General features: G+C 42.4%; 1 protein-coding gene across 1 annotated transcript in view; it reads right to left on the bottom strand.

Annotated features, from left to right (window-relative positions):
• The window catches only part of LOC124379810 (R3H domain-containing protein 1), a 30,597-nt gene extending 12,229 nt beyond the window's left edge, over positions 1 to 18,368 (bottom strand). The window contains exons 1-7 of the mRNA XM_046840389.1: positions 18,158 to 18,368; positions 7,521 to 7,646; positions 7,171 to 7,390; positions 5,370 to 5,408; positions 4,287 to 4,373; positions 550 to 682; positions 150 to 228 (exon numbers count right to left, since the gene is read on the bottom strand). Of these exons, the coding sequence (XP_046696345.1) occupies positions 150 to 228; positions 550 to 682; positions 4,287 to 4,373; positions 5,370 to 5,408; positions 7,171 to 7,350 (518 nt within the window). The 5' untranslated portion in view covers positions 7,351 to 7,390; positions 7,521 to 7,646; positions 18,158 to 18,368. The remainder of the gene's footprint in view (positions 1 to 149; positions 229 to 549; positions 683 to 4,286; positions 4,374 to 5,369; positions 5,409 to 7,170; positions 7,391 to 7,520; positions 7,647 to 18,157) is intronic.
• Positions 18,369 to 20,258: the final 1,890 nt, after the last annotated feature.

Genomic DNA, 20,258 nt, shown 5'->3' with positions numbered 1-20,258 from the left:
GCTTCTCAGCCTTGAGGCATCAATCTGCCCTCAGGCGCCGCTGGAATCCGGTTTTTGTACTCTTTTAAAAAAAAAAAAAAAAAAAAAAAAAACAGTTTGCAAACAAACTGTGATTTGTTCTGATTTTGTGCTTCCTACGCCGGACGTACCGAGGGTTATTCTTCAGTGTGTTGACCAGAAACTCATGGAGATCGATGCCCGTCGAGTCGGTGTACTCCTGACTGTGGTCTGAGAGAGCGAGGGATAGAGAGAGGAAGAGGGAGAGAGACATTTTACATGCTGCATACATTCTGCTGTCTCCATCTGGCATGTGAGAAAACACCTCATCTGCCAGCACCAGTCACTGTGACTGACACACACACACACACACACACACACACACACCTTCTGCTGCTTATTATGATGCACCTTGTCCTACAAAATCAACTGCATATTACACCCATTTGAACAAGAAAAAAAAAAAAATTTTCGAGTCATATCAACCGAGGCGTCCGTGCAAAACACCGTCAGCCCGCCCACAGTGACATTTGCGCAAACACACACACACACCTCTCGACAGCGATCTTCTTGGCACTCGTTCGACTCGCTCAGTCTTTTCCGGGCTCTTCTCTGCGTGATCTTCATCCCCGCTGCCAGCTTCCTCTTTCTCCGAAGCCTGGCTGAGCTGCAAATGGATCTTATCCTGTAGGACGCACGGAGAGCGAGAACATTAGGCTTCGTTTGTTTTTTCTAATGGGGGGGCTTAAATGGTTTAAAAAGAAAAAATATATCTTTATATTAAACATTGCTGCGTTCACTCTGATCTTAGGCAGAATAATTAAACCCATTAGAACCAGTGTGTGTGGGTGTGTACGTTACAACTTACACAATACCGTGTGCAAAAGCACAAGTAACGTCAGCATTTCTTGTATTTAGGCATGAAGAGAACGTTGGGCATGGAGAGGACACTGTTAAAACCATAATGAATGTGATCATATTTGGACATGTACAAGAGCGATGAACGCTGCATTTAGAAATAAACAAATAAATGAATCAATAAAAAAAACGATCTGTCCATCATTGCTTTCTCTCCCCTTTTTATTTCCCTTAAGGACACAACACTGCAAGCAAGTGCTATGTCCTTTACTATATAAATAAAGAGAGATAAATAGATAGACAGAAAAAAATGAATAAAACAAGGAGTCAGGGCGAAGCAAACTCGCCCTACCAATGATCAACTGCTTCGTCTCGAGATCAAAAACAAGGCACTCGGCCAGAAAAAGACAGGAGACGGTCGCCGGTGAAAGAAAGAAAGAAAAAAGAAAGAGAAGCAGGTAATTAAATACAGCAAAGAGACTGGGATGTGAAGCGACACCTTTCATTCCCGAGGGAGGAAAAGCGGGGGCGTCTCTTTCACACGTTCAAGGACGTCAACATCTGTTCATCTGTGCACCGTCCCCCATTACAAAAGGACTAATAATTCTCTCAATTATAAAATGACCACTGGGCTTTTATTTCATATTAATAAATATTACTTAGAAATTAGTTCAGAATTGTAAATTGATGCAAAAATTTTGTTGAATAAAAACAGGTGTTGGCCTTAAACCCTTCTGTGTGTATACACAAGTAGCTATTTCTTTAGATTATAAAAGTTTCTTCGTTTTATTAACCGCACGTTGAGAAACCGTTCCAGCCGTTTCTGCACGCCGCCATGCTAATTCCGCAATATTTTCGCTTCAGCGTGCCGTCTGAGCAATGGTCTAGCCGAGGCGGCCGCGATAACTTAATAACGGGCGGTGAATGGGTTTTGAGTGAAAGTGGCCAATTATATCAATCCGCAGAGAAAGAGAGAAAGATGAGTTGGGGTGGGGGTGGAAGGGGGCAGTGGAGGTGTAGATCTGCAGAGCTGTAAGCCGCTGACACAGGAAAATTACATTTTATAGAGATGATGGATGCGAGCAATACTGCGCTCGGGACAAACTGACTCCCTGTACGCATCTATTAAATCCACACAAAAACACCGCACTGTCTATTAAACACACACATCTCCATTAGGGGGAAGAAAGAAAGAGGAGAAAAAAGGAAAGGAAAAAAAAAAGCAGACACGCTTTTCAATCAAACATACCTACCACATAGTGAGCTCAATTACTGAGAGGATTGCTGATGCTGTGGAAGTGCGACTCTCGAGAACCACAGCTGCGTCCATGAGAACATGGACGGGGAGGGGGAATGCGGTAGGGGAAAAAAATAAATCACCGGATCGTGGTATGACATTTACGTTTGATACAATGTAACATTGAAAAAAAAAGTAATACTAAAAGCAGCCTGCTTGAAATGAAGTAACTGCATTCAATGTCCTACCATGTCCAGAGGCCCCCCTGAGCGAGGTTGGAAAGCTGTTTGGGGAAGGGTGCGCCTGACCAATGTGTGACATATGCATGCCAAATCTACACCCTGAACACGCCCCAATCCTCAAGCCTTGTTTCGGATATCAGGATACCAATTTTGATCTGGCTTACAAGGTTCATCAAAAGGACTGGTTGCAGTATAACTGCTGAGCATGTTGTTTAGCAAAAATGCTTGTCCGTCATTCAAATATTTGCCATCACTAAAAGGTTAAGTGGATTTTGTTTCATGTTTGCTTTATTTGTTTATTTGACAAGATAGTACATATACGAATACAATCCACAATTACTGTTAAACCACACTTTGATTCACCCACCATTTAAGGTGAGCTGCCACAAACTGCACTCCCCGTGTGTGGCCGAGGGGTTTGCACACATTGGTGAACCTCAGGAATGCCCCATGGGCCCCATGAAGGTGTAGATAACTGAGGTAAACCATCAGACAAAAGAGGGGGGGATACTAATGGCACCCATAAGAGGAACAAAAAAAGTCTAAATGTACACCGGCCAGATTACAGTTTACGAGGACGAGTCCCCGAAGTCCCCGGTCTCAAATGCATAGTTTCCAGGCCATGCTTATAACTTTGTCAGAACAACAAAGCCCTAATGTGTCTTGATGGTTGTTGCAGGAGGTTCTGAAATGAATTATAGGAAACACTGCTGGTTTCTGTGAAGTGAGCATTGTGTCCAGATTCCCGGGGTCAACTCTTCTTAAAGCGGTATCGAGTCTTTTGAATGCGACAATCATCTCGACCCACTCATTTGTTGTCGGCCATCAAGATCAACTCACCAGGAATCCAAAGTACTGTTTTACACGTATGTAAATATTTGGGAGAAGTCCCTGTTTGTCATCGCCATTTTCATGAGCTAATATGCTTGTTTGCTTATAAGCATTTTTACGACAATACGCTATACGTGATCAAAAAGTATCTTTGGCACCACGACAATCACAGAGCTGTGCTTTCCGTCCACTCCCTCTTCAAAACCAGGGACATTGATATGGGTCTGGGCTACCCCTTTCCTGCGGGATCAGCCAAAAGCGTTCTAGAAAGACTTTCGGATAGAGGTCACAACGTGGGGACTTGTTCCATTTTTTCCATTCCTGCTGTGCAGCCGGCACGCCGATTCACCCCAGCGGTTGAGGTCAAGTTCCTGTGCGGTTCGTCCATGCCAACCTCCTGAAACCACAGCTTTATGGGCTTCGCTTTGTGAACAGCAGTACAGCCATGCTGTAATTGGTTTAGGCTTGGCCCGTTAGTTCCAGTAAATAGAAATATACATGTCCAACTTTGTGGAAAAGGTTTACGTGAGCACCATAAGATAAGTGTTTAAGTGGCAGGTGTTTGGACAAATATTATTTGATATCCAGTCAGAGCAAAATGAGAGCCTTGTTTAAACCATTAGAATACAATATGTAGTATTGTTACATAGCTAGAAAAAAAAGTAAAAAGACTTTCTCCGGAAGGGGGCGGGGGGCATTTTTTCCCTGTTGCCCTCAAATGAATGCATAGGTGAACCCCATTGGGGCAGCAAGAGATATGTGGCAAAGACATGTGCACACCATAAAAACATGGTTTGACAAAAATGGTGTCCCCAGCACAGAGTTTTGACTTAACCCCCCCGCTGAGGGTACCCACACTGAGGGTACCCCATGGTCTTCTCACCAGACATCACTGCCTGACCAATATGTAATTTTTTTTTTTTTTTTACTTTGAGTACAAATTCCAATGTCTACACTTCAAACTCTAGTGGAGATATTACTACCACAGAGAAATTGTTGAAACTGACCAGTAACTGTGCTTTTTGAACAGTCATTTATAAAAAAAAAAAAAAAAGGAATATCATGGGGTCATAGTGCACGACCTTTGCATAGACATACACACACACGCAAACACACATTACCTGGTGTGATGGCTCTGAGATTGTGGGCGGCGGCGACGACTCCTCACACACTGCCAAACTCCGGACTAATTTTACTTTTGCGTTTGACTGGAGGAGACAAACCGTGGTGGTGAATAAAGAGCTGCTCGGCCATTGTTTCGCCACAAAACCGTTTCAGACGTAAGCGCCAACCCCTTGCACTTGTTACCCACGCAGTAAAACAAAACAAAACAAAAAATAAAACGATTTTCAGAGGTCAACAAGCTTGATTCAGAGTGCTGCAATTTTTAAAGAGCTTGGTGCCATTTACGTCACCGCTGTCCGTCAACGTCTGAAAATCTGTTAAGAAGGTCAACAGGCACTACAAACGCAACGGGCGAAACAAAATGACGCTGTCAAGACCAAACGTCAAACAAAAGGGGTCTAAGTAAAAACAAGCATTACAAAAGTAAAACAAAGACAAAAGACAGGGGGGAAAAAAGAAAAAAAAGAAAAATCACTTGACAAGTGACTGAAAGCTCATCGGCATACAAAACAACATCACCAAAGCCCCCCGCCCCCCAACAAAACAACACAGAGCTGCAAAGACTTAAAACTCACAATGCTGTTCAAATTGCATGACAACAGCACAAATAAACATGCTTTTGTCCAAGATGCACATTAATGATGCAAACACCCTAGACTCCATTTGGTGGAGATGATCTACAGAATGTATGCCCTGTTCCCGAGAAAAACAAAAAAGTGCCAACCCAAAAGCACTTGCCATCGACTTCATTAAATAGCCATTAAAACACTCTTATGAAGGTAATTTGCCAACTTGATGGGTTGCTCTTTTAATTCTTGAGAGTATGGTTTCCCCCCACCAAGTGCTACTTTTGCTGCCGCCTCCTGTACCCCTCTTTTTTTGGTCTATCACTACTAAAAGGCTAAAGCCCTTCCTAATTGTGGTCATTTACCAAACTCTGCAAGAGCAACTGCTGGCCAAATTAGTGCTGTGGCCCTTCAGTAGTGAGGAACTGGGAACAAACGTTGTTCACAAACAAGATCACAGATGGAGTTATTAGTCATTGATGCTGAGGCGTGCACAAGACCATGCTACAGTACCTTGGAGCGTCTCATCGGCTGTCCTGCTGTGGTGGACGGCTGCATGACAGGAATTAGAAACAATGAAAGATTGTTTTAGTCATTGCAGTCAAACCAGGCCACATTCCGCCTTCTTTTTACCGCGAGATAATCGAAGGCACCAAGGCACCCCAATGACCCGCGAGGGGGAAGGCACCCCCGGATGACCCGCAAAGGGGGAAAGGCACCCCCGCCGATGACCCGCAAAGGGGGAAAGGCACCCCCGCCGATGACCCGCAAAGGGGGAAAGGCACCCCCCCCAAATAACACCCCGGCACCGAAATTATACCCTCATTCTTTGTAATGGCAAGATACCCTGCCACCTTGCTAGAAATGATTGCTAGAGATTAGCGTGTAACACTAGGTGTAGGTCAAACCAATTTACGTCTTGTTCACTCGCATCTGACAAAGGGGTCTAAAAGCTGTTCAGTAGAACAAACCATGATGGCCTCATGGTTCAATCAATTTTATCTTTATTATTAGCACCACCAGCAGCTAGGGAGCCTAGACAGGCCAAGACTTGTTGGTAATATTTTATTTTCATAGAATGTAAACTGTTTTTGTAGAAGGGTAATATGAAAGTTTGAGGAACTCCTTTAGAATACTTTGTAGGCTGATGCTAATTTCTCTTTAATACAGTAAAGAAACCTTTAAACAAACAATGTCTTAAGAAATATCCACAAGTTCTAGCTCGGCTTTGAGTATCCAACAGCATGTAGGTAATTAAAAAATTCGGATGGAGCTTTGCTTGTCTACTTGACAAAATGGCCTGCAATGCAAAGTCTTTCCAATCAGGCAGATTTTTCTTGCTACAATACAACCAAATCACCACAGACAAATAGAACTGTTTATAGAATAGGTTTCGTCTGAATATGGATTTGTTGTTCTCAGCTCGGTGTCAAAACTCATTTGCATGGAATTGCGAAAATATCAATTCAAATGTCAGTTTGCCGCCACGTCCCTGGAACCGAGCCTCGTGCTGGGAACTCGCATACGCAATGAACCATCGCTCATTGGCGTGAATGCAGATGAAGTCGTGCCTTTTCTCGTGTCAGGAAACGTTTACGCAGTTTCCGTCCTTGTGTGCTGTTTTTGAAGGGGTTGTCCCGCTTCCTTATTGGGATAGAATTGCTTCTTCAGGGAATTACATTCGGAGGAACATTGCATCAAAATAAAGAAAAAAAGAAAAGAAAAAGAAAAAAAGAGGAAGGACGCATTGCAAAGTATTATAACGCAAAATCCTGGATATAAAACACTTGAGTGCTTGTGTACGTGTGTGTGATTGTGTATTGGTTGTTGCGCAGCGCTCTAGTAAGTAGGTTGTCGTGGTGACAGAAGGTGTGCCATGCGAGTGCCTCAGTGAAGCAGCTAATTGGGAAAGACAGAAAGCGAGAGAAAGACAGCGAGATGGAAGTCTGGCTCTCGTCCGCCGCAGTGCTGCCAGCGACAGATGGCGGCAAAGTCACACGGGCGCACGCGTGGACGTCCCGGGACTTGGAACGGCGCGCAGGAAGTTTCGCGGATAAGCCTGCGGGATTTCGGCTCCAGATATCCGAGCCCCTCTGGCCTCGTTCGCACGTGGCAGCTGGGGCAGGCTCCGCCCTCTGTTGGACAACGTCTCTGATTTTTTTATTAGAATCTAGTAAAACCAAAAACCTTGAACTCTTGGGTTTTTTGCCTTACCAGGGATGTGGTTTACAAGCATACTGAAGGCGTGTGTGTGTGTGTGTGTGTGTCCTGTTTACGAGTGTGTTGGGTGTGTGTGAGGGGAGAGCAGATTCACCTGGGTTTGGTTACTGAGGTCCGGGCAGCTCTGTTCTTGCTCTTGGTGCAGAGTGTGCGTGGCGTTGTGTTGGTGCTGGTGTGCATGGGCGGGGCTGCGCAGGGCAGGAGGGGCGTCGCTTTCTAGGACTTTCATGGCGTCGCAGCGTCTTTCCTCCAGCGCAACTTCAGACATTCTCATCGGAAGCCCGGCGCCTAACACGCGCGGACACACACACAACCTGCCCCCACACACAAACAAACAAACACAACAGGACAAAGATAAAGTGCAATTAAAGCAGGGGGGCAGGGTTTTGTTCAATCAACATCTAGAATTTCGGTTGCACTGGTATAGGTGAATCGTGTGATTACCGGCTGTGTTGGGGCAGTAACTCGGGGGGCAGTAGGACCCAGTTGCTTCCATGACCCTGTCACCAAAGGTGGCGTCGGGTCACATGACCACGACCCGTGCACGCCTTCCGCATCGCCCTCACACACCTGTCTCACACACACACAACATAAGACATAAGAATGAATAAAAGCTTCCAGGTCTTGTGTGTGTGTGTGTGTTTGGGGACGCAAGAGAGAGAAAGAGAGAGAGAAAGAGAGAGAATAAAATCCAACTGTCTTTGAAAAGTGTCAAAGACAAAAGTGCAGCCTGCATGAATATATGAATAAATACATATCACACTGACACCAGAGAGAGAAAGAGAAAGGGGGTGGGGGTGGGAATGGAAGAAGGAGGGGGTTTAGAGTGAAAACAGAAAAATAGTCAACGAAAAGAAAGACAAGCTAAGGGTGAGAGAGAGAGAGGCTGGTGCAGAGATGGGTAGAGACAGATTGAAAGAGAAAAGACGAAAACAGGTGTTGGTCCTCAGAGCCGGCACTGACGACCTGGTGCATGCTTACAGAGGTCAAGTGGCCTTCACTCACACACACACACCATGTGCGACACACAAATTAATCCAAGCCTGAAAAAGAACCAACACAGCAGCGTGCACTAATATGATGTTAACGCTCTCTGACACACACACACACACACACACACACACACACACACACACACACACTAATCAAGATTCAGGAGATGAGCAGCACACACTCGCTGTGACAGACTCACAGGTGGCGTCCCTGACAGAACCAGGTGTTCATGCTCTAACCTCTTACACACACACACACACACACACACACACACACACACACACACACACACACACACACACACACACACACACACACACACACAGTATGAGCATGTGGGGTGTCAAATTCCGTCACTGTGTGTGTTGGATCAGGGCACTCTACAGGCATAACACACTAATAGCTCAATTGAAAGTGCACTTTATCTAAGTGTGTGTGTGTGTGTGTGTGTGTGTGTGTGTGTGTGTGTGTGTGTGTGTACACACTTCACAGCTAGAATAAATTCTGCAGAGAGTGTAAGGGGGTCAGAGAGATAGCTGTTAGCGCATGTGTTCCACTGGAGGACAATCAGGACAGAGAGAGAGAGAAAGAGGGAGGAAATAAAAGGAAGAGAGGCAGAGAGGGAGGGGAAGAGAGATAGAAAGAGTGACATCCAGAGAGAGAGATGGAGAGGGAGTTCAGCAAACTCTCCCTCCGTTACACATGTAACAATTCAATGAGGAATAAAAGCGACAGAATGATACCAAGAAAGAGAGAAAGGAGAAATAGACAGCAGGTTTGAGAAAGGGAAGGAAAGAGAGAGGGAGAGAAGATTGAATTGGTGTGAGCCCTACAGATGAACTCTTCTCTCTCTCACACACACACAGGACAGATCTATGAAATCTCTCAATCATCCTTCTGTCATTCTTTCTCCATCACCTCCCCCCTCCCCATAAGATTCATCTTCTCCAAACACGAGAACCAGGATGAATCCTCCAATCTGCATTTCAAAAACGCGCCTTCTCTCAGACACTCACAGAAAAAAAAAAAAAAAAAAACATGTCCTGAAAAACATCACGCATGTAAATTAAGTTGTGCGCTGAAGGAGCGGATACACAACGAGCAGCTTCTGGTCCTGACGCACTTCTCTCACACACACACACACACACACACACACACACACACACACACACACACACACACACACACAGCACTCCACAAAGTGGGGAAAAAAGTCTTTACAAACCACAACTAATGGAACGCTACAAATAATGAATGTAAATATGTAAATTATTTAAATGAATTGAAACAACCCAAATTTAATTCATTTAAATAATTATTCAATATCATATACATTTCGCTTCTTTACACGCGACACAAGGGGGCGCAAACATCTTTTTTTTGTTTAAATTACAACTCATTTATTAACCCTAGATAAAATATACACGCACTATAAACATATAAAAATCTACTTATTTTATTGATCATTTTTTCATGTCAACTTTACACACATTAGGAGGACTGTAGGCGTATTACTGTGCAAAAATCCTAACACCACACAATTCAAATAAAAATCAATAAACAAACAAATAAATCGAGATAGCTTATGTAGCAAAAAAAATCTTTTATTATTAAAAAACAACCCAATTATAATATTAATATAGCTGGCCGAATAAATTAAAATAATTTAAATATATAAATAAATAAATTTTCTATTTCTTTGTGTTATTATTCACTGCCCTCTTTATTGAACGCTGTATTATACAATACATAATTGAGTATTTATTATTTATATTGCTAAACCAAAAAAGAATTAAAATCTATAGTAAGAATTTTACAGAAAGTGTTTTTTAAATCGGTTTCGTTTCACGCGGCCGTGTACGCGCTCGACTTCGACGGGCTGCTCGGAGGTTGACTGGTTCCTCAAATCGAAAGCGGGAGAAACGTTCCGCTTCGGTCGAGAGAACGAATAATCAGTTCGGATCCCATATTTAAGATACAGTACAAGATCGCGTTTGAAAATATCGCTGCTGTTGCCTAGCTACAAGGCAGACAAACACACACACACACACACACACACACACACACACACACAAAATAATCTATCAATCTACAGACATCTCATTTTATTGCTCGCTCTCACACGCACAATAAATCTATATATATAAATAAATAAATAAACAAACAGTTAATGAAAACACATGCATGCAGAAAACAGTTTAATTACACGTCAACAAAAATGATTGAATAAATAAATTATTGTATTTAATTAGAAAAATTTATTAAATAATTTTAAAAAAGCGATTGTTTAATATGTTAAAAAAAAATAATAATAATAATAAAACACAGTCACATTAGAGATCATTTCACTGTGCTGCTTTTTCAACAACAATCACACAGAATATTTCTGAAACACTATTTATCCCGAACTCGAGATAAGCGATACTACTGAAGAAGAAAAAAAAAGGTAAAAAAAAGAAAATAAAAATATATCACTTGACTAAAGCGAATGGCCTCCTCAGGCTGGTCGTAGGTGAACGAGTGGAGATCGTGTTCCCCCTGAGGCCGTGTTTCTCCCCCGAACACACAGCTGATAAAGCGATTTCACCGTAACGAGAGTTTTATATAATACGCAAAAGCGAACTTCAGCCTCTAAAATTATTTTTTCCCCGAAAAGATTTCTTTTTATTCAGTTTTTACGGCGTGTGATTTTTCCTGCGGCGTCTGAGCTTATGGTTCTCGTTAATAGCGTTAAGTGAGTGCCTGCAGCCACGCGCTGCAATTTACACTGATGGAGCGCACCACGGCGCCTCGCACGCACACACACACACACTAGCTTCAGGCACTTGATACACAATTGTGGAATCAGATGAGGCGTAGCACAATTGCTTTTTCCAGCTCCTTCTATGCAAAATACACAAAAGGCTACAAAACTGGAGTGGCCACACGTGTGAATGTTCGTATATATATATATATATATATATATATATATATATATATATATATATATATATATATATATATATATATACACACACACACACACACACATAAAAATATACACACTGCTTTTTTCCCCCCACACCACATACAGTGCATTTATTACTAGAATATCTCACACACACACACACACCTTTAACGCACCTGCCTCGTCCTTTCGGCGGCGCACATCGCTCGTTTCCATAGCGGCGCGGGTCGGACGGCGCTCGGCGGAGCGCGCCTCAGCTCTGTCTGTCTCCCTACCCATCGCCACGACGACCTGCTCTATCTCTCTCTTTCTTTCCCTCGCTCACGCTCTCTCTCTCTCTCCCTTTCTCTCTCTCAATCTCTCTCTCTCTCTTTCTAACGCATATACACACGCGCTCCGAGCCAAATCAACAGCTGGCTCCAGTGAGGTCATCGTCGTCTGAGCCAATGGAGACGATGCGCAGGACGGCTGTGAAAGCGCGGCCCCTCCCTCGCTGGCCAATCAGCTGGCGCCGCGGACCTGAGAGACAACGCTGCGTGTGTGTGTGTGTGTGTCGCACTGCCGCTGAGGGAGGGTCTGTCAGGGACACGGTGTGCCAAGCGGATCTCTGTATCAGGAGCCTTACAGGCTCCGTTTTCACCGCCGATCCCTTCACGTCAAAACCAGAACCACAATCGTATATACGTTCGACAGAGATACGCTGGTACACGTCTGGTATCCTCTCCCCAAGATCATAGAAGAGACTGCGAGTCTTTCAAAAACAAAAAACTAGAAATTGAGGAAGTGTGATCGACCAATCAGACCACAACCTTTAAAAACACTTTCAGAGCTCTGGGAGCGCCAATTCTTTCGCTTCCGGTTCCAAACAGGCGCCAAAGGTTTACGGTCGCCCGAACGCAAGATTCCACATTCGGTCCTCATTTGCTTTTCTAAAAAGCTCCACTCTTTAGGGAATATGCTCTACTAGATTTTATGGAGATTTGTGCTCAGCCATGAGGGCGAAGGTCTGGGGTGCAGTCAGCGTTCAAGCTCGTTGTTCAATAGGGATGAGGTCAGTAGGGATGAGTAACGAGAGCCGCTACGTAATTGGGTCGATACCGGACTACCTTCAAGGCAAACGGTACCAGTACCGACACTTGTTTTATGGCGAATTTGCTGCATTCATTTTCCGTACATGAATGATGTCATCACGTAAACTTTGCTTGTGAACAAGGGACTCGTGCGACACTAGCAATTTAATGGTATTTGGTTAGTAACGCGTTTACACGCGAAACTGCGCGCTGCACGGAAAGCGCTACATTGTATTTTATTCATAAATATGCGCATATTTCTTTCAGTTAGCATGTTTTCATAAATCGGTACTGTTTTTTTTATAATTATAAAATTTTATAAAAAAAATTTATCCAGTATCCGATTTTTTTAATTGATTAATCGGCTGTCACCAAGTCCGACCCAATCCAGCTATCGGTTGATCTCTAATACAAATATGTTGTGCGATGGTATGCTGAGGAATGCTTTTTTCCTCCGTTTGCTTAAAGGGATTTGGGAACCGCAGTACTAAACTATTAAAATCACCTGGAAACTTTTTTTTCCACATGATCACGGAGTAGCATCGATGAGCAACTGCGCTATCGATAAAATGTTAACTCAATCCGACCCGAGGTCAGAGCGCCGCAGGAGAAGATCTTCCACTCTGACCCATGTGAAGCGGATCTTCATGACTCTGGCTATCATCATGCTGCGTTAAGCTCGAGGCGATAAAGTAGCAAATGGCGTAAAAGGCGGAAACAAATGATCTCACTGCCTGAACACGTTTCTGACGACGTACTAAACGTGACCCAAATAAACAAACAAATACCATGACCACGCATTTTTTAAATCGACAGGCCCAAAAAAAGTATACAAGTTCTTTTTTATTCAAAATCTAAATTTTCAGCATTTTCTTTAATAAAAAGGTGATAATTTTTATCAGAATTTTATCAAAACTATTTAAAAAAAATAAAGAAAAAAATGTTAAATTATTGATGATACCAGAACATTTTCAAAGTAAATATTGCAATTCATTACAAGACACAAGACCCTCTCTCTCAGTATTAGAACAATTATATATTGATTAAAATTAATGAAACTTGTGTTTCTGCTGCTTTCAGGTTGCCCTGCAACTCACTTTTATTTCAAGTAACTGCTTGCGACTCTCTTTTAGAGATTCCTTCATTGTTTTTCCTATTTATATTTAACGCGCTTAGCCTAATGCACAACTCGGCGTTTTCTGGGGCCTTTAAGGGCCTTGCTCAAGGGCCCGATAGCTCATGAACTATCATTTTTCAACTAGGTTTGATACCCAAACAAATTGTTTCAAAAGAGCTGTAAGTTGGAAAGAAAACCGATATTCCGGGCGCAACGGTGGCAGAGTGGTGGCGCTGGGATTTGAACCCATGACCTTCGGACCCGATCTGAACATCTTAACCCCGATAAACGTTTATATTTACTGCAATTTATGCCTACCAATGATCTCATTTGTAGAACCAAGGTCCTCCTTCGAGGGCCCAGCTATGGGGGCTTGGTGGTGCTGGGATTTGAACTCACATACTTCAGATGAAAAGCACAATGTTTTTACCACAGCGCACCCTTCCTGCCCATGATTAACTGCTATAATGAGTTTTCCACCTGTTCGATAATCGAGTTAAGCCGTAATGTTCTTGACGTGCTTGAAATGTTCTCAACTGACGCTGTTTAACACTGTGTTTCTAACTAGAATGATGTTCTTGTGCCACAGCGAAAGCCATCAGTTTGAAAGCCCCCCCTGCAGAGGTCATCTGGCTTCCTCGAGGTTACACGGAAAAGTGAAGAGACGGCGCGGCGCTAGCTTTCTGCTTATACGCAAAACGGGCCTTTTTTTTTTTTTTTTTTTAAACCAGCCGCTGTCAGCTAATGCGTTAATGAACTCTGCCTCCTCTGGCTTTCATTATAAAAATACATATTAAACCGGCGACGAGGGAGAAAAGAAAAACGATAAAAGGAAGAACAAAGGCGATGCCTGAGCGCGCCGGCTCCGTCTCGGCCGCCTCATCTGCATTAGAAAGCGGTCGGAGGAGCCCTGGCGTATAATTAAGGCCCGAGCTGCAATTTGCTTCGAGAAGGAGTGACAAATGTGTTTATTTACGCGCTTCCCCGCGGAATCCGGCGCCACCCCGAAGCACAGGAAACAGCCGATGAAGAGGGCGAGGCGAGAAACCGACAGCCTCTAACGAGCTCCCGGAGGGCGCGGGGACGCGAGTGGCGATTTCCGTCCTGCCCGTTTTTCACCCTCGGCCCGGTTCGCCGCAGGGTTGGGCGAGGAACCGACTCGGGATTGGCGTTCGCTCGAGAGGCGAGCGGATAATCGCTCGTGCTCATTAGCGAGAGACATCCTGAACGGCAGGGTCACTGCGGCTACACCGGGACGTCACAGAAACCAAAGTGAAGCTGGGAAACGCGATGCGCCGTGATGGAGTCGCTCCAGGCGCCACTGATTGGTCCCTGCCACCAAACAAAACCCCAGACGAACACCTTGCGGCGCTCGGAGCGGAATCGCGCCGGAATTTCTCAGACCGGACGACGCAAAAGCGCACCCCGACTTCTTTTTTTTATATTATCCGTTTTGAGTTCCCTTCCCACTGAAACCCGGCTCAGCTGACCAGACTTCAGAACTGAAACCAGTTATACGTCTACCTGTATTGACTGATTGTGAAAAGAACCAGTCCTCTGCAGGAGACTCAAAAACAAAACAAAAAACATAAAGAAAGAAAGACGCGTGTTGATGCGCGGTAACATTGTCATGTTTTGACACCCCCTTGACGCCTGGACGTTTAAAAACAGAGGTATGGAGAAGCGTCGGAGATGCCACATCAGGCACTGAGGACGTCTACTCAGGTTTTTGTAAAGGAAATCAGGATCAGGTTGGACTTGATCTATACATAAACAAAATAGTGCAACAAACAAAACCACACCCAATGAGCAACCGTTCTGCCAGTAGAGAGACACCTTGTGGAGGAGAAATATCAGGACGCTAATCGGTAGAACTTGGACACTTCGAGTCGGATAACCGCTCTTTACGGACGCGCCGAGCGAGCGGAAAAGCATCCGGGAGCTTCGAGTCATTGGTTGCGCGTTACAACTTGAACGACCCTCGCGACCTTCACGATTGTCGGCATTGTGGATCGAGAAAGACCTGAAGCAGGTGCGGGACTGATCCGCTTCACTGCGCTGCTGAACAAACACTTAAGCGTCCATCGGCAAACCCCCAAATCCCACTTGATGCAGATCAGACCTGGTTTCTCCGACGTATTTATTTTCCCTATGACAGAAACGGGGCGGCTCGGGAAGCCGGAAAAAAAAGAAGCAGCAGCAAGAATATCCTTGGTGTGTTTTTTTTTTTCCATTGCTGCTGCAGATAAACTACACATTGTCTCCACAGGCTTTCTTAAAAGAACATACAAGATGGCTGACGAAAGCCACGATCCAACAAAGCGTCCGAGAGACGTCTTCCGCAACCTCTTCGAGCGCGGAAACCGGATCGAACCGGAACAGCAAACACAGAGTACATTAAAACCCATACGGCTGATAATGGGAAGGTCCTCGCTTTGTCTGTGGGCATTTATTTAAACAACGCGCCTCGTTTAGACGTTTTGTTTGGCAGTAATGGCCGGCGGTAACGGGAACCGAAGTGATTTAGCGCCTAACAGAAAACCGATGACCTTTAAAACATTACACTTTGGAAAATCATTTTCAGGCCGATGCCCCACGCGGCAGTGCGTCAGGGTTTAATAAAGAAGCTGGTGATGAAATGGAACGACTCGGGGCTCTAGCGCGGGTCCCCGGCGAAGGACTTTTAAAAAGGTGAAATAGTTTCCAGTGTACAAATAAGCTAGCAGACACACTGTACAGACAAAAGTTTGTGGACACCTGAGCGTTGTAATCCACATTTAGTCCCCATTTGCTGTTCTCATAACCTTCACTCTTCTGGGAAGAGTGGATTTGTGCTCATTCAGTCACAAGGTGAGGAAACCTGGGGGTGTAATCAGTGTTCCAATTTATTGTATAGGGTCGAGGGCTGGAATGTGCACATATGGCTGGAAAAGTCAGGTGTCCCATTACTTTTGGCCATATAGAGCGGGATAGTGAGCGTGAATATAAAATGAATTGTTTGGGGAATGACCTCAGCACCAGTGATGCATTTGTTTAATCACACTGCATGGAGTCATCAACATCTCACAATACCAAATCTAATCAACAGAATAAAGTGCACAATATTTCCAATCTATCATCTGATCTACAATATCCAATTCAATCTACATCCCACCATCAAATCCACAATATCCAATTCAATCTACAATCCAATGTACAACCCACTATCAAATCCACAATTCAAACTACCATCTGATCTACAATCTTCCGTCCAATCTACAACACAAACTACCATCCAGTCTACCATCAAATCCACAATCCAATCTACAACTCACCATCAAATCCACAAAATCCCATTTAATTATTCAATCTCCCATCCAATCAACAATCTGCCATCCAATCAATAATTTAATTTGCCATCCAATCAACAATTTAATTTTCCATCCAATCTACAATTTAATCTCCCATCCAGTCTACAATCGCCCATCCAATCTACAATCTGCCGTCCAATCAATAAAGCAATCTCCCATCCAATCAAAAATGTAATCTCCCATTCAATCTAAAGCTGCCATCCAATCTCCAATCTGATCTCCAGTCCGACCTTGAATTCAGTCTCCCATCCAATCTACAGTCTCTTATCCAGTCTACAATTTGCCATCCAATCAACAATTTAATATCCCATCCAATCTAAATCTGCCATCCAATGTCCAATCTAATCTACAATCCATCCTTCAAATTCAATTTCCCATCCAGTCTACAATCTGCCATACAATCAAAAATGTAATCTCCATCCAATCTAAAGATGCCATCCAATCTCCAATCCAATCTTCAATTTAATCTCCCATCCAGTCTACAACCGACAATCTAATCTAAAATCTGCCGTCCAATCAATAAAGCAATCTCCCATCCAATCTACAATCTAATTTCCCATCCAATCTACAATCTAATCTCCCATCCAGTCTACAATCTAATCTCCCATCCAATCTAAAGCTGCCATCCAATCTCCAATCCAACCTTCAATTCAGTCTCCTATCCAATCTCCAATCAAGTCAACAATCTGCCATCCAATCTCCAATTTAATCTCCCATCCAGTCTACAACCTGTCAACTATAATGAAGGAAAAAAGCCCCAAAAGGAAGAGATCTAGTTTACTGACAGCTACATTAAAGTGTAAAAACACACGTGACTTCAGGGTCAGTTGTCTTTAACGTGGCCTTGTGTGTGGTTTATTTTATTATTCTTGAAAAAAAGATTCTCACGAGAACAAACAATGGCAGAAAAACCCTGTCTAGACATCATGATCTAAACTAAAGCTTATATATATATATATATATATATATATATATATATATATATAAAAACATTAGTAAATACTACATAAATGAAAAATAAATATTATAGTATTAATACTAAAATTAATTATAAACAAACATTTTCTATTCCACCATAACAAAAAACCTGCGGTGTAAAAAATAGTAATAAAATGGCGTGAAAACACAAGACTAGTAATGATAAGCGACCAGGTGCGTGGTTGAATCCCAAATAGCTGTTTGTTAGACAGCTAGGGCACTAGGTTGCGCGCGACACGACTTGTGTCAAGCCCCCTAATTAGTGCACTTGGAGAGGGAGCAATGAGCTGTTTGAACACTGCGCGTCTTTAGCATGGCATGGAAGAGCGCAACGAAAGCGCTAGCGCATTTAGCGCAGTGTTTCCCTGTGCTACATCACGCGGTGTTTTTCTGGTGTTTTACACGCGCCACGGGAGCTGAAATTCATCATTAATCTATATTCAATACATCAATAGAAACCCGAGCCGTTTACAGACCGTGCGCGCTGACGGCGATGCCGCTAGTTGGGTTTAGCCGAGCGTGCTAACCGGTGCCTGAAGGTCCGGAGTGTGAGAGAGAGAGGGGGAGATGAAACACACGGACACGGGGGGAATCTGGGACAGAGCTCGGAGCAGCTCCACACTCACCGGGATGAAGAACACGCGAGAGTCTGCAAAAGTCCTGAAGATAACGAGAAGAAACACATCAACGTAGCAGCAGCATGGACAAGCTAACAGGCTAACTGCGCGGAGTCAGGCACAGCCGCGCAAAGCATGCTGGGAGACCAGGGGGGCGGGAGGGAAGTGTGTGACGGGCAGTCAGAACAGCCAATCATCTTACAGAATACTAATATCGTCGTCATCAATTTTCATTATAAAAAGGTTGTCGTTATTATTATTATTATTATTATTATTATTAATAAACAGTGCAATACTTTATTAATGTAATCATCATTTCTTTCTCTTCTTTTTTACCTACTTAAGTTAGTAATTTAACGATAATACTTATAATTATTTATTATTATTCATAATTTCTTATTAAGAAATTGTCATTCTGAAGAAATATATAAGTAGGTGATTAATAAACAATTAAATACTTCATCAATTAAATAATAACTGTCATCGACATTTGTACCTCTTTTTTCCTTCTTCTTATTTAACAATTAAATAACTTATTAATATAATAATCATCATCAGAAGGGAAGAATCATTATAAAGATTATTGTTACTCCTACTAATAGAAACCATTTTCTACTTATTCATTTACTACTGCGGCAAAAGAAATAAATAAAAATAATACAATTATAAATCATTAAAAAAAGGTAAAGAAAAAGATTAAACAATTGATTACTTAAATAATTTAATAATAATAACTACAATTGCATTAAGAAGAAGAAAGAAATAATTAAAATTCATTCTTTTCTGACTTGAGAGATTTTAGAAGCTCATCCATGAAGTCATTCCACAATTTATTATTATTGTTATTAATTTTATTATTATTATCATCAACATCTGTATTATTATTATTACACAACTTAATACATATTTATTTATTAATTAACATACTAATTATTATTATTACCACTACTACTATATTTAATCATCATCATCATCATCATTTCTTTTCTTCTTCATATTATATAACAGCTGAATCATTATATAATGGAGTAACCTATAAAACATTGCACTGGTCATGGAACGATATTATATAATAATTACTTTCATTATTTTTATATATTTAAAACCATTCACTAATACAATGTTTGCGTGTCAAATCAAACTTTATTTGTCACCTACACAATCACACACGACAGAAATAGAATATAAACAAATACAATCATTTAAAATATAATGATAATATATAGTGTAATTGTTTAAATATATATATATATATATATATATAGAGAGAGAGAGAGAGAGAGAGAGAGAGAGAGAGATAGATGGATGGAGAGAGAGAGATGAATGGATGCAGAGAGAGAGAGAGAGAGAAAGAGAGAGAGAGAGAGAGGATGGATGGATGGATGGAGAGAGAGAGAGAGAGATAGATGGATGGATGGATGAATGGATGGAGAGAGAGAAAGAGAGAGATGGAAGGATAGATAGATAGATAGAGAGATAGATAGATAGATGGATGGATGGATGGATGGATGGATGGATGGAGAGAGAGAGAGAGAGAGAAAGTGATGGATGAATGGATAGATAGAGAGAGTAAGAGAAAGAGAGAGAGATGGAAGGATAGATAGATAGAGAGAGAGAGAAGGATAGATAGATAGATAGATAGATAGATAGATAGATAGATAGATAGATAGATAGATAGATAGATAGATAGATAGATGGATGGATGGATGGATGGATGGATGGATGGATGGAGAGAGAGAGAGGATAGATGCATAGATAGATAGATAGATAGATAGATAGATAGATAGATAGATAGATAGATAGATGGATGGATGGATGGATGGATGGATGGAGAGAGAGAGAGAGAGAGATGGATGCATAGATAGATAGATAGATAGATATATAGATAGATAGATAGATAGATAGATAGATAGATAGATGGAGAGAGAGAGAAAGAGAGAGGGATGGATGCATAGATAGATAGATAGATAGATAGATAGATAGATAGATAGATAGATAGATAGATAGATAGATAGATAGATAGATAGATAGATAAAAGTATTAACAGTAGTACAGATTTAAAGTGTTCCTTTGTAATTATCACTAAAGTGACACTTGTGCAAACCAATTG

This window comes from Silurus meridionalis, chromosome 26 (genome assembly GCF_014805685.1).
Source record: "Silurus meridionalis isolate SWU-2019-XX chromosome 26, ASM1480568v1, whole genome shotgun sequence".
Taxonomy (NCBI): domain Eukaryota; kingdom Metazoa; phylum Chordata; class Actinopteri; order Siluriformes; family Siluridae; genus Silurus; species Silurus meridionalis.
This window is presented reverse-complemented; position numbering and strand designations above follow the sequence as displayed.